The sequence below is a fragment of the Tursiops truncatus genome, chromosome 11, assembly GCF_011762595.2.
Source record: "Tursiops truncatus isolate mTurTru1 chromosome 11, mTurTru1.mat.Y, whole genome shotgun sequence".
Lineage (NCBI taxonomy): Eukaryota > Metazoa > Chordata > Mammalia > Artiodactyla > Delphinidae > Tursiops > Tursiops truncatus.
The window spans coordinates 96,136,235-96,151,075 of record NC_047044.1 but is presented as its reverse complement, the minus strand read 5'-3'; the positions used below and the strand labels follow the sequence as shown (position 1 = coordinate 96,151,075).

At 47.1% G+C, this 14,841-nt stretch overlaps 1 protein-coding gene across 8 annotated transcripts in view; it reads right to left on the bottom strand.

Moving 5' to 3' along the window:
* CHD4 (chromodomain helicase DNA binding protein 4) overlaps positions 1 to 14,841 on the bottom strand; it is a 30,118-nt gene that overhangs the window by 9,029 nt on the left and 6,248 nt on the right. For 7 of the 8 annotated variants that reach the window (XM_033867120.2, XM_033867121.2, XM_033867123.2 and 4 more), the window contains exons 7-25: positions 13,544 to 13,671; positions 13,178 to 13,313; positions 12,853 to 13,031; positions 12,399 to 12,638; positions 11,569 to 11,772; positions 11,244 to 11,449; positions 10,767 to 10,898; positions 10,592 to 10,688; positions 9,719 to 9,910; positions 9,045 to 9,245; positions 8,723 to 8,860; positions 8,104 to 8,225; positions 7,808 to 7,981; positions 7,269 to 7,410; positions 7,044 to 7,175; positions 6,823 to 6,940; positions 5,131 to 5,255; positions 4,545 to 4,782; positions 4,207 to 4,382 (exon numbers count right to left, since the gene is read on the bottom strand). In XM_033867120.2, the coding sequence (XP_033723011.1) occupies positions 4,207 to 4,382; positions 4,545 to 4,782; positions 5,131 to 5,255; positions 6,823 to 6,940; positions 7,044 to 7,175; positions 7,269 to 7,410; positions 7,808 to 7,981; positions 8,104 to 8,225; positions 8,723 to 8,860; positions 9,045 to 9,245; positions 9,719 to 9,910; positions 10,592 to 10,688; positions 10,767 to 10,898; positions 11,244 to 11,449; positions 11,569 to 11,772; positions 12,399 to 12,638; positions 12,853 to 13,031; positions 13,178 to 13,313; positions 13,544 to 13,671 (3,080 nt within the window). The remainder of the gene's footprint in view (positions 1 to 4,206; positions 4,383 to 4,544; positions 4,783 to 5,130; positions 5,256 to 6,822; positions 6,941 to 7,043; positions 7,176 to 7,268; positions 7,411 to 7,807; positions 7,982 to 8,103; positions 8,226 to 8,722; positions 8,861 to 9,044; positions 9,246 to 9,718; positions 9,911 to 10,591; positions 10,689 to 10,766; positions 10,899 to 11,243; positions 11,450 to 11,568; positions 11,773 to 12,398; positions 12,639 to 12,852; positions 13,032 to 13,177; positions 13,314 to 13,543; positions 13,672 to 14,841) is intronic. The other variant, XM_033867126.2, reaches the window with a different exon arrangement.

Sequence of the window (14,841 nt, the reverse complement as noted above, 5' to 3'; positions counted from 1 at the left end):
AAGTGAGGTCGCAGCCTCAGCAAGGCAGAACGGAGAGACTTCTGCAACACTGCAGAAGATTCTCCCAGGAGAGGAAGTAGAAGGGCCGTAAGCCCTTTCTGTTCTGCATAAGCTTCATAAAAGTTTACCAACCGTGAAAAAAAATTATATATATCCTCTTATATCCCAATAATGTTTATGCTCCTTTGAAAGTCTTACCTTTTTTTCAGATCATTCAGGACCACTAATTCCAAATCCCTTACATTAGAATTAAGCTGCTGCTAACAGCATAATACTAGAAACAACCTAAACATCCATCATTATGGAACTTGAATAAATTATGGGGGGTGAAAAGGGTGAAGAGAGTCAAAAGGTATAAACTTCCAGTTATAAAATAAATAAGTCATGGTGACTTTATGTATAGAATAGTAACTATAAACTTCCAGTTATAAAATAAATAAGTCATGGTGACTTTATGTATAGCATAGTAACTATAGTTAATACCATACTGCATATCTGAAAGTTGCTAAAAGAGCAGCCCTCAGAAGTTCTCATAGGAAAAAAAATGTATAACTATGTATGGTGACAGATGTTAACTAAACTTATCAAGGTGACCATTTCACAAAATATACAAATATCAAATCATTATGTTGTGCACCTGAAACTAATATAATGGCATATGTCAATTATAGCTCAATTTTTTAAAGTAAATAAATTATGGTACTTCCAAATAAGGACATATTATGCAGCGAATAAAGGGGTGCGGAGGGGGGAAAGCTCTTTGGGTACTGACTTGGACAAAATCTTCCAAGATTTATTAGGAGGATAAAAATAAGGTACAGAATGTCATGTATAAGAAACTACTTTCCTTATGCAGCAACATGGATGCAAGTAGAGATTATCATACTAAGTGAAGTAAGAAAGAGAAAGACAAATATCATATGATATCACTTATATGTGGAATCTAAAATAGAACACAAATGAATCTATGTAACAGAAACAGAATCACGGACAGAGAGAGAAACAGAATCACGGATGTAGAGAACAGACTGGTGGTTGCCAAGGGGGAGGGGGTTGGGGGAGGGATGGAGTGGGAGGCTGGGGTTAGCAGATGTAAGCTTTTATATAGAGAATGGATAAACAACAGGTCCTACTGTATAGCACAGGGAACTGCCATAGTGGAAAAGAGTATATATAAAATAAGAGAATATATATATATGTAAAACTGAGTCACTTTGCTGTACAGCAGAAATTAACACAACATTGTAAATCAAATATACTTCAATTAAAAAAAACAACTACTTTCCTTAAAAGGAAGAGGAAAAAAGGCATTCATATGTATATACATGTATATGTATATATACATATATATGTAATTTGTGCGCACATAAAATGATTTATAAAATACATATCCCTTATCCCCAGGGAGGGAGCTAGGTAACCAAAGGACTGGAGTGGGAAAGAGATACTTCTGTAGCTTTTGAATTTTGAACTAGGTGAATTACAGTTGACCCTTGAACAACACAGGTTTGAACTGCATGAATCCATTTATATGCAGATATTTCTCAATAGTAAATACTACGGTATTACATGGTCCATGGTCAGTTGAATCTGCAGATGTGGAGGAACCAAAGATATGGAGGGCTACACCATCTATTCAAAAAATAAAGTTTAATGGGACCTAATGAAACTTAAAAGCTTTTGCAAAGCAAAGGAAACTACAAACAAGATGAAAAGACAGCCCTCAGAATGGGAGAAAATATTTGCAAACGAATCAATCGACAAAGGATTAATTTCCAAAACATATAAACAGCTCATGCAGCTCAATATTAAAAAACCAACAACCCAATCCAAAAATGGGCAGAAGACCTAAATAGACATTTCTCCAAAGAAGACATACAGATGGCCAAGGGGCACATGAAAAGCTGCTCAACATCACTAATTATTAGAGAAATGCAAATCAAAACTACAGTGAGGTATCACCTCACACCAGTTAGAATGGGCATCATCAGAAAATCTACAAACAACAAATAAATGCTGGAGAGGGTGTGGAGAAAAGGGAACCCTCCTGCACTGTTGGTAGGTATGTAAATTGATACAGCCGCTATGGAGAACAGTATGGAGATTCCTTAGAAAACTAAAAATAGAACTACCATATGACCCAGCAATCCCAGTACTGGGCATATACCCAGAGAAAACCATAATTCAAAAAGACACATGCACCCCAATGTTCACTGCAGCACTATTTACAATAACCAGGACATGGAAGCAACCTAAAATGCCCATTGACAGAGGAATGGATAAAGAAGATGTGGTACATACATACAATGGAATATTACTCAGCCACAAAAAGGAACGAAACTGGATCATTTGTAGAGACGTGGATAGATCTAGAGACTGTCATACAGAGTGAAGTTAAGTCAGAAAGAGAAAAACAAATATTGTATATTAACGCATATATGTGGAACCTAGAAAAATGGTACAGATGAACCGGTTTGCAGGGCAGAAATAGAGACACAGATGTAGAGAACAAATGTATGGACACCAAGCGGGGAAAGCGGTGCGGGGTGGGGGCAGTGGGGGAATGAATACGGCGATTGGGACTGACATGTATACACTGATGTGTATAAAATAGATAACTAATAAGAACCTGCTATATAAAAGTTAAATAAAATAAAATTCAAAAAAAATAAAATAAAATAACATTTAAAAATATTATAAAGTAGGGGCTTCCCAGGTGGCGCAGTGGTTGAGAGTCCGCCTGCCGATGCAGGGGACACGGGTTCGTGCCCCGGTCCGGGAAGATCCCACATGCCGCGGAGCGGCTGGGCCCGTGAGCCATGGCCGCTGAGCCTGCGCTCCGCAACGGGCGAGGCCACAACAGTGAGAGGCCCGCGTACCGCAAAAAAAAAAAAAAAAAAAAAAAAATTATAAAGTAAATAGCAGCCTCAGCCACTAATGAGAGGGCTGTCTGTATACCTGTGTAGTCATCAGGAGAGGTCATCAGTGGGAGGGAGAGTACCACCCCTCCCTTACAACCACTCAGCACGTTCTGCCCCAGTCAGTCACTCCCATATGCGGTCACCACCCTGACAGAAGGGCAGTTTTGGCTGAATACTACTGGTCTGTAGACCTGTCAGACTTTTCAGCCACAGTTACACCCAACTGAAGTTAGTAGAATCACTTTCAAGAACAAAGATAATACGTATCAGAAAAATAAAAAAAAGGAAAAGAAAAATACAACAAGGGGGATGGTTCTGAATTGGAAGGATGAGAAAAGATGGCAAGGACCAGCAGAAACTGATGCCAATTCGAAGAACCCTGACCTGGGCGGCTAAGAGAGGACCAGAAGCGAAAGCAATTGTTTTTTCATTTTATACCCTAGATATCATTAGGAGGAAAAACTTCATTACAGAGGCCAAGCATTTATAACTGAGTATGTTTTGTTTTCTACTAAAAAAAAGACCAAGAATACACAAGAAAACAAAAAGGGAAAACAACTCTAAAGTTTTAAAAAGCACAGGGGATATGCTAAGTATGTATCGTATCTCCTACCTTTTCTCCGGAGAGACTTGAGATAGCAATCCAAAATTTATTTATAGGGCTAATAAAATACATAAGAGAAAATAAGATGAGATTCTGATAAAGAAGAGCTAATACAGGGCTTCCCTGGTGGCGCAGTGGTTAAGAATCCACCTGCCAATGCAGGGGACACGGGTTCAAGCCCTGGTCTGGGAAGATCCCACATGCTGCGGAGCAACTAAGCCCGTGCGCCACAACTACTGAGCCTGCGCTCTAGAGCCCGCGAGCCACAACTGCTGAAGCCCGCACGCCTAGAGCCCATGCTCCGCAACAAGAGAAGCCACCGCAATGAGATGCCCGTGCACCGCAACGAAGAGTAGCCCCTGCTGGCTGCAACTAGAGAAAGCCTGCACGCAGCAAGACCCAACGCAGCCAAAAATAAAAATAAAAGTTATTAGAAAAAAAAAAAAGAAGAGCTAATACAAGTGTTTTGAGTGTGAAAAGTGGCCGGACAGCCACGTCAAAGATGAGAATGTGATTTGCTCATATGTTACAGAATTTTTCTTCAAAGGAAGAGGTGTATCAATTCAGCAATGTACTAATTTGCCTACGGATGGTTTCCTCTCATCTCAAATACCATCATGGTCTCAACTCCAATTTCTGGACCAATCACCAAGCACAGCATTGCTTTGGACTCATACTCACCCCCATTTCTTCTTCTCGCACCACATACTGGGCCACTTTGAATGAGCTCAAATATTCATTCATGCCCTGCAATTCCGTATCTTCTGTCTCATCCTGGTTCCGGTCCAGCAGTCGTTCAATGGCCTTATCATCATAGTGGATAACACTGCTGTCTTCTCCCTCTTTGTTGTCTCCTCCTATAAAGAATCAGGGGTCCATACCCCCAGTTAACTTCAGCAGCTGCAGTGGAAAAAGCAAGTCCCACAGGACCCTAGGTCTGAGTCTCAGGACCCTAGGTATCAAAGATATCCTTTAGAGAAGCCAAGCCCCACACCAAAACAAGCTCCTGCCTAGCTCACCTCCATCTGTGGCTTCGTCCTTGAATAGCTCCTCAGTGCCAAACTTGAGGATGTCATCAAGCTCCTGTTTGGACATGGATCCAGTCTTGGAGCCCAGCCCAGGCCGAACAACTAGATGCGTCAGCATCATCTTCTTCTTTGCCACCTGCGTGATGCGCTCTTCTACTGACGCACGGGTCACAAACCGATAGATCATCACCTTCTTATTCTGCCCAATACGGTGAGCTCTGCTAAAGGCCTGGAGTTGTGCACAAAACGGAGGCAAAAACTGAAGTAATCATATTTCCTTACTCCTACTCTTGACTTCCACATAATAAGTTAAATCCAGCATAAGGCAGGAGCTGCAGCTTGCCCTCACACAAAACTTCCCTTTGCACCCCTACCCCAAGATACCACCCTCTATCATGTTACCCAAAATAGGACCACAGCTAACCCAAACTCTCTGGCTTACAATAAGGTAAAAGACATTTGAAAACAATCTATTGTTTCCCCCTGAAACAACTAATCCCAGATGGTGGAGCCCTCACAGAGAACACTATGCATTTCCAAAAAGTCACTGTAGACCAAGGCTGCTACCTCTGCTCACCTGGATGTCATTATGGGGGTTCCAGTCAGAGTCATAGATAATAACTGTGTCAGCAGTGGCCAGATTGATTCCAAGGCCCCCAGCTCGAGTGGAAAGCAAGAAGCAGAACTGCTGAGCACCTGGTGCTAAGAGAGGAACCAAAAACACCATTAGAGGTGTCTCTAGAATTCCAGTTAATAAATGTTTAAGGAATATCAGAACTATAAAACCTCATTAGGAGATGCAAACTATTGTATATAGAATGGATGAACAACAAGGTCCTACTGCATAGCACGGGGAGCTGTATTCAGTATCCTGTGATAAACCATAATGGAAAAGAACATGAAAAAGAATGCATATTTTAAAAAGAACATATATATATGCATAACTGATCACTTTGCTGTACAGCAGAAATTAACACAACATTGTAAACCAACTATATTTGAATTAAAATACCCACCTCATTAGGCAAACACAAAACTAATAATATTAATAAGTAATACTCATAAGCAAGGTCCACCAATGGATACTGAAATCAGTGGGAAGGTTTAAGGAGAAACAGGATGTCACCACAGTCTAAAGTATCTCCCTCAAGATATTTATTAATCACAATGAAAAAAAAAAGAGTAACTTTACATGGGAGGAATTCAACAGACACCACCTTAACCAAGTGATCAAGGTTAACACCAGCAATGGAACATTATCAACATCATGTCCTCCCTGGGAATGATGCACTGAAAAGGACACAGCATCGCTTCTCTGGGATTCCTGTCCAAAATGTCTAGTGTCAATCTCAGCATGAGAAAATATCAAAGCAGAGACGTTCTAGGGTGTCCCTGGTGGCACAGTGGTTGAGAGTCCCGCCTGCCGATGCAGGGGACACGGGTCCGTGCCCTGGTCCGGGAAGATCCCACATGCCGCGGAGCAGCTGGGCCCGTGAGCCATGGCCGCTGAGCCTGCGCGTCCAGAGCCTGTGCTCCGCAACAGGAGAGGCCACAACAGTGAGAGGCCCGCGTACCGCCAAAAAAAACAAAAAACAGAGACGTTCTACAAAAGAGCTAACCAGTCGTCATCAAAGGTATCAACGTTGTGAAAGGAAAGGAAAGAATGAAGAACTGGAAGAGAAACAACAACTACGCTCAACGTGGGATCTGGGACTGGATTCCTGTCACAGGAACAGTGGTGACATTCAATTCAAGTCTACAGTTTAGGTAGTAGTATGACACCAGTGTTAATTCCCTGGGTTTGATCATTGTACTGAGGTTATATAAGTCATTATTAAGAAATGCTGGGTGAAGTGTATACACCAACTCTCTGTATTATTTTCTGAACTTTAAGTTCACAATTATTTCGAATTAAAAAGTAAAAAAAAAGAAGAGGAGGTGGTAGTGGCTACTGAGACAAGCCTGCCACTAACTTGCTATCTGGGTTTGGTAAGTCCTGGTCCCTCCTGGGCCTCAAGATGCAATGCGGAGGGTTAAATAAAGTGTCCTTCTTTTTAGCAGAAAGAACAAAGACTCCAAAGGGAATAAACAATCTCCTAGCAATAATCCAAACATCCTTCCAATCAAGACATTCAACAGTACTCTTCCACGTCAATTGACAAAAGACCCTAAACCTCTACGCAGAAAAGCAGATGCTCAAGAAGAACAAGTGATCGGTCCAGAGCCGTGAGTGAGGATGCCAGGACCGAAGCCACTCCTTCCCTCTCACCATTGAAGCGGTCAATGGCCTCCTGACGCATGTTCCCAGTGATTCCACCATCAATACGTTCATATTTATAACCTTCGTGTTCCAAGAAATCCTCTAGCAGGTCCAGCATCTTGGTCATCTGGAAAATGAGCATACTTTAATTATGGGATTAATCAGATGACAATTCCTCCCCTACGTCACTGAGCTGTCCACTGCTACCCACAAAAGCTCCCACACAATACCTGGGAGAAGATGAGTACACGGTGCCCACCCTCCTTAAGGTTCTTGAGCATCTTCTGAAGCAGCAATAACTTCCCAGATGCTCTGATTAGGGCACTGCCATCATACATGCCATTAGGCATCTTAGGGGCTTCCTGAGGAAATAAGCAAAAAAGAAAAAAATATGGAAAGAAACCCCAAATGGAGCAGTTCCCGCCCAGGGAGGGACAAGAGGTGGCACAACGTACCATGGCAGCCACGGGGAAAAGATACGGGTGGTTGCAGCACTTTTTAAGATCCATCACGACGTTTAGCAAAGAGACCTGGTTGCCGCCACCTCGAGCATTGAGCGCTTCAAAGTTTCGAGTGAGGATGTACTTGTAGTATTTCCTATGTGGGCAAGACAGCAAGGTAAGCCATGCTCAAGAGCCTTTGTGTGACTCATAATGCAGTCCCAGGGTCTGGGATCTTCTTTCCAACATATCTCCCTTTGGGACCGAGGAAACCTAAGAAGCGCCGCCACCATCATTTTAAACAAGGTAAGGGTTAACTCAGTAAGAGCTCGGCCGCAGCACCGTAAAGCAGTTACACTCCAGTAAAGATGTCAAAAAAAGAAAACAAAGAACTCTGGGCCCCAGCAACCTGGCAACAGGTTTCTTTAGCCCTCGCTGGCTCCTGTCACCACACGCCTTGCGGCAGAGTATGGAGAAGGAAACACTGTGCAGACTGGCAGGTGTCTAAGTGTGTCTGCAAAACAGAGCCAGTGCTTCTGTCCCTTCAGACTCACTTCTGCATAGGGCTCAACTCCACACGCACAATCAGTTCTGTCTTGGAAGGCATGTTCTTGAACACGTCAGCTTTGAGCCGCCGCAACATGTGAGGCCCCAGCATGTCGTGCAGCTTTTTAATCTGGTCCTCCTTGGCAATGTCAGCGAACTCCTCCAAGAAGCCTTCCAAGTTGCTTCAGAAAGAGAAAGGAAAAGGTTGTTGGAGGGGGAAGGAAGAAAGGAAAGTGACATAAGAAACAGGCAAAAGGAAGAACTGGAAGAACGCGGAGCCGACTGTGGATAAGCACACACTCACTGGAACCTCTCAGGGGTGAGGAAGTTGAGCAGGTGAAACAACTCTTCCAGGTTGTTCTGTAATGGAGTCCCTGTCAGCAACAGCTTGTGCTGGAGCGAGTAACCGTTTAAGACCCGGAAGAACTGGTGAGGCAGGAGAGAAGTGGAATTCAGTAAGAAGAGGGCTCCAGCACATGTCCACAGACTTCTGCTTTGCCGCCCAGCAGTTACGCCCCCATCCCCACCTTTTTTTTTCCTTTATCTTCTTTCCCGTTACTAACTCTTTTTTCTTTTTTTTTGGCCGCACCGTGCGGCATGCGGGATCCCAGTTCCCTGACCAGGGACTGAACCCGTGCCCCTTGTAATGGAAGCGTGGACTCTTAACCACTGGGCCGCCAGGGAAGCCCTCCATCTTACTTTCAAGGCCTGGCCTCCAAGGGTCGCCTGCCGCGAGTGAGGAAGGCAGGCAGCGAGCCCTCCCCCTCCCCTGTCCTCCTTTCAAGGCCTGGCCTCCAAGGGTCGTCTACCGCGAGTGAGGAAGGCAGGCGGAGCCCTTCCCCCTCTCCTGCCCTCCTGGGTCCCCTAATGAGCAGGCAGTACTAGAGCACTAAACTGGGGGCCACACCTCCCGCCCCCCTCACCTTAGACTGATTGTTCTTGAGCCGATGGGCTTCATCCACGATGAGGCAGGCCCAGTCAATAGAGCCCAAGATGGCCATGTCAATGGTGATCAACTCATAGGACGTCAGCAGCACGTGGAATTTCACAGATGCCTCTTTCTGCACAAGAAGGCAACCTGGTCACTCCTGTCCAACTCTGCCGGTACAGGCCAAGCCGAGGGACTCCGGGGGGTTTCCCTCCTCCCGGCTATTATCCTTTCGCCTCACCCCGGGGACCGGGGCACGAGGGGCCCAGAGCGAGAACTCCCCTCTCCGAGGGTGGGTCTCCCTCCCGCTGAGGTACCTTCATGCGGGAAGCCTTCTTGCCGCCACGAATGGCATTGTCCTCAAAGGAGAACTCATTCTCTCGGATGATGGCACGGCTGTCTTTGTCACCCACGTAGGTCACCACATACATATCTGGAGCCCACATTTCAAACTCCCGCTCCCAGTTGATGATGGTAGAAAGAGGGGCGCTCACTAGGAAGGGGCCTTTGGAATGACCCTTTGAGGAAGAAGAGGAGACGGAGAGTAAGGACTGAGGGTCCCACACGCAACCCGAGCGCCCACCCTGCCCCTGCCCCTGCCCCGGAGTGGGCGGAGGACAGGCGTGTGCATGGCCGCTCCTCTCCCTCCCTTCTCCATGTGCCAACACGCCTGCCTGCCCTGCAGGGAGCTTACACCGCACCCCTGCCGCTCGATGTCTCTCCACACTACTTCTACCCACAGTTCTGCTTGTCTCAGCGCATATCCGTCCCCCAGGACCGAGGCTACAGGCACCCACCGCTAATCCCACCCACAGCCCCATTCCCTCCAGTCTGTCTCTGTGTACTTGCATCTATCTTACTGTCACTCAGCACTGTTCTCCAGGGCCAGAGACCAATTTTTTTTCTTCCTTTTTCTGTCTCCTCAGAGTGTAAGAGAAGACCACGAACACAAAACACCCACACAAAAAACTAACAGCCCCAGCTCTCCTACCTCCTTGTAGAGGGAGTAGAGGAAGACTGCGGTCTGAACGGTCTTCCCAAGGCCCATCTCGTCAGCCAGGATGGTGTCGGTGCCTTGAGCCCAGGAGAAGCGCAGCCAGTTGAGACCCTCCATCTGATAGGGGTGCAAGGTCCCCCCTGTAGCGTCCAGGTACTCTGGCTGCCGCTCGTATTTCACCGTTGGCTGAAGGACGAAATGAGGACGTCAAGAGCTGGCCAGGGACCCCCTTCCTTCCGTAAGACAGCGGCGGCCCCTCCTGACACACTCTCACTAGACCCTACTCGAGGGGCCACAAAAACTGGTGGGAAAAAGGTGCTTAATGGTTACTGTAACTTTGTGTTTTATTTAGGATCCTCCAGGAAGCGAGGCAAGACGCAGATCTTGGTCCTACAGACATCCAAGAAAGACACATCATAGTCTCCTTGGCAGTACAGTAAATTCTACTGGTCAGGAACCACGAGGTAAATGATCCTATGCCCCCTCTAGATTCATCTGTTTAACCTTAACCAGACTCACCTTATATTACACAAAACCCCGGAAGAATTGAGCCATGAATTAAGGGTCAGAAGACCCAGGTTCCAAAATAAGTTTCACAAAAGCTCGGTTATGTGACCCCTCCATACATAACACCTCCTCAGTCATATAAACACTAACATCTATGTTTTTAGTTTTCTGATGAGGAAGAGAGAAAATAAAGTAATCCTAGTGTCTTTCCCCTGACTTACAGAGATGTGGAGAATTAGGGAAGCAGTCTGTGTGAAGCAACTTAGCTACAGTGATCACTTGAGATCATGCCTTCAGACTGGAGCACACAACATACATCGTCCTACCCGACAAACCGCCCTCCCTCTCCTGATGACTCACGTCAACCGTTGGGGTTTCAGGGGGCCTTTCCAACTTCCTCAGCTTCACCTTCTTGAGCTTTTTGCCTGGTCGTCCTTCCTCACCCCTCATCAACTCCCTAAGGAAGACAGATACATCAACAGCTGCCTGGAGTCCTTCTCAAGGAGCAGCAGCTCTACTCATCAAAGTCCCTCACCTGTGATTCCAATAGCTCTGCTTGAACAGGTCGTAGTCCTGTATCTCCACATCCTCACTCTCCCAGGAGGCCTGATCATAGGGCAAGTCCCGCCACTTGATCAAGTAGTGGACGTGGCCCTTCTTGTCCACGCTACAAAGTCAAGGAGAGAAAACCCTCAGAGCCAGAAGGCCACCCTGCTCTGCTCCCCTCCAAAACCAGACCTCTAAGGAGGCCAGACACCACACGTATTCAGAAGCAAATACATCTGGTCCACCAGTCTTTGCACGAAAAATGATCTCGTATCTACAGTCTATAGCTCAAGTACCAGGATTCAGTCAGTTCATAACATACTGAGTGTCTCATCCAACTGTAACTTACTGGTGACATCTACTTTCCTAATTAAGCCCCCGCGGATACGCTGCCCACCTCCAGGATGCCCACGATGCCCACCTCCAGGATACCCACGACACGCTGCCCGGCCCAGCCCCCCGGTACCTGTGGTTGAGAATCCGGTGGATCATCATCCACTCGGGTTTGATCCCGTAGCGATAGAAGCGTTCCTCCATCTCTGCAAACTTGGGGTCCTTGTTCTTCCGCTTTCGGCTCTTCTCTTCATCGCCACCGAAGTCCCCGGAGGGCGGCTCATCCATGTCATTCTTCCGCTGATAGTTCCGGAACATCACCTGACAGTGCAGCTCCAACTGCAAGAGCGGAGAGAGAAGGAAGTCCCCAAGGAGCTATGTCCACTCCTACCCACAAGGCTGCTTTCTCTCACTGCCCTCTTCACCGCAGCCCCGCATCTGCTCTACCCCAGGGTTACCTGCAGCTCAGACACCCAGGAGCAGTGCCAGTACGACATGCCTTGCCACTTCACAAAGAACTGCCGCTCCGGCCGCCCCTCCAGGGGCTTGGGGGGCGGAGTACTGGGGTCAGCATCTGGGGGCCGAGGCACTGGTGTGGGAGATGGTGGCTGACCCCACTTCCAGATCAGGATCTTCTGAACTTTGCCCTTAAGAGCTGGACACTAAGAGGAAAAGAGATGATCCAACACCGAATCATTACCACGGCATAGCCCACAGGCAGCTTCAACCTCATCAGAGCATTATTAAAACCTCGTTTCAAGTAAGACCTAATCCCAGCACCCTAATCCCAGGAGAGAAGAACAGAATTCCCTCTCTGTTTCTGGACTTCGTCCAGGATTTGTGAGACATTATCACTCCTATCTGCCTAACAGAGCCAGTAGCTAGACTTCAACAATAACCCAGAACAAGTAGGCACAGAAAAGTCACAGACCTGGGGCTCAGAATTCCTCTCTTAAGCAATCTAACAGCATTCGGTGGCCCTATTATATCACCAAGCTACCAAGACCTCGAGGCTGGGTGTCAAGACAGGAAAGGATATTCTGGGCTAAAAGAACATGGCTCCCTCCCACTTCGGAGAGCTGGCAAAGCATCAACTCTGTTCAAAGTTAGTCCTACGGTTTCCCAGAACAAAGGTATCCCGTGACTCTACGAGGAAGGAAGATCCATGCCTCAGGGCTGAAAGGCCTATAGCCCTCCAGTGACCTCTCCTGCACCTCAGCCTCACGACACCTACACGCAAGAGGGGTAAACCCTGCTGCTGGACCACCGGCCGGGGCCAGGCACCCACCGTACAGCGGGGACAGAGCCACTCTCCGTTGGGGATCTCTGGAAGGGGCGGGTTCAGGCAGTGGATGTGGTAGGAGGAAGGACAGGCATCGCAGCACAGCAGCTCCCCCCCATCCTTGCAGACCCGACAGAACTCCATGTGGTGGTCATCCTCCTCTTCAGGGTCTCCCCCCACCTCTTCCAGGATCTCCTCACCCTCCGAATTGTCCTCTTTAGCCTCCCACTGGATGCCTTCCTTCTCCTGCAGTCAAGGACCACAGAGTCAGATTACTACCACCCCCACCCCCACCCCCACCCAACCCCCATCTGAACCGTGCCCATCATTCCTTTGAAAGCTTCCCAAAGCCCGTAGCCAGCAACGCCACCACTCCTACCCCCACCCAGGCCCCAAAGAGTTTCCTCATCCCACCCTTCCGCTCAAGGGTCCCGAAGGGCCACGACGGCCCGGCACTCACGCAGTGTGGGCAGCTCCACTTGCCCTCGGGAGCCTTCTCCATATCCGGATCCAGGCAGACCATGTGGTAAGCTCGGGGACAGGTGTCGCACAGGATGATCTCCCCGCCTTGCTGGCACACCTCACAGTAGTCCTGGTGGTCTGTCTCATAACCATCCACAGCAGTCACCTCCTCCTCGCCTAGGCAAGGAAGAGGGAAAGCCCAGTTATTAGAAAAAACCTACCTCCCCCCACCCCGCTAAACCAGCCCCTATCTCCTTAGGGACATGCTTCCCCAATCATTCCCCCCTCATTCCATTACATACTGATACAGAAGAGAAACACACCTTTCTTTTTCTTTTTCGTGGTCCGGAGTTTCTTGCGGCTGCGGCTACTGCGGCTGGTAGAACCATCAGAAACAGAGTAGCTATTGATACTGGCATCATCGAAGTCAGACTCCACATCTAGGTCGTCATCCTCACTCTGGCAGGATGAGAAGGTTAGAGGTTCAGGCCAAGGGGAAGGAGACAGTGATGGAGAAGGGATCACCCTTTTACTAGGGGTGCTGGAATCCCAGCAAGGAAGCCTAACCACCTCTTCTATGGCCAACTCCCCACATGCTCATGCACCTACTGAACCCTGAATCCTGACCTAAGACCACATCCTCCCCGTTAGCTAAGGCACCCTCGCCAGGGGACAGGCTGGGCTCTCACCGAGGATCTCTTACGCTTAGAACCGAAACCTCCCAGCTTGATTTTCAGGGGAGCTACTTTCTTGGGCTTAGGCTTCTTGGCGTCAGGGACACGAGGGCTGCCCTTGGGCTTCCTCCGAGCATTGGGACCTAAATCAGGAGAAAGCAGGTAAGATCATACAATCCAAATACACACCACAGAGCAGAACATGGGAAAGATATTAGGTTGGCCAAAAAGTTCCCTCGGTTTTTAAGTAAACATAAAAGACACATTTTTCATTTTCACCAAGAACTTTATTGAACAGTGTATTCACCGTTTTGTTCCACTACCCTCTGCCATTTTTCAGGCAACTTCATAATTCCATCTTCCCAAAACTTTTTATCTTTTCGAGCAAAGAACTGTTCCAGGTGCCTTTCACAGTCTTCCAGGGAATCGACATTTTTTCCATTAAAAGAATTTTGTAAAGACTGAAACAGATGGAAATCCGAAGGTGCAACGTCTGGTGAATATGGCGGAGGAATCAGAACCTCCCAGCCAAGCTGTAACAGTTTTTGCCTGGTCATCAAAGAAACATGCAGTCTTGCAATAGCCTGATGGAAGATGATGCATTTTCTGTTGACTAATTCCGGACGCTTTTCATCGAGTGCTGCTTTCAGCTGGTCTAACTGGGAGCAGTAGTTGTTGGAATTAATCATCTGGTTTTCTAGAAAGAGCTCATAATAGGGGACTCCCTTCCAATCCCACCATATACACAGCATCACCTTCTTTGGATGGAGACCGGCCCTTGGCATAGCTGGTGGTGGTTCACTTCGTTTGCCCCACCATCTCTTCCATTCCACATTATTGTACAGCATCCACTTTTCACCACCTGTCACAATTTGTCTTAAAAATGCAACATTTTCCTTACATTTAAGTAGAGAGCGGCATGCGGAAATACGGTCGAGAAGATTTTTTTCACTCAACTTATGTGGAACCCAAACATCAAAGCGATTAACGTAACCAAGCTGGTGCAAATGATTTTGAGCGCTTGATTTGGAGATTTTGAGTATGTCGGCTACCTCTCACGTGGCATAATGTTGACTGTTCTCAGTTAAGGTCTCGATTTGATCGCTATCAACTTTAACTGGTCTACCCGACCGTGGAGCATCGTCCAGCAAGAAGTCTCCAGCACGGAACTTCGCAAACCACTTTTGACAGGTTCGATCAGTCACAGCACCTTCTTCATACACTGCACAAATCTTTTTTTGCGTTCCAGTTGCCTTTTTACCTTTCTTGAAATAATAAAGCATAATACGTCGAAAACGTTGCTTTTTTTCTTC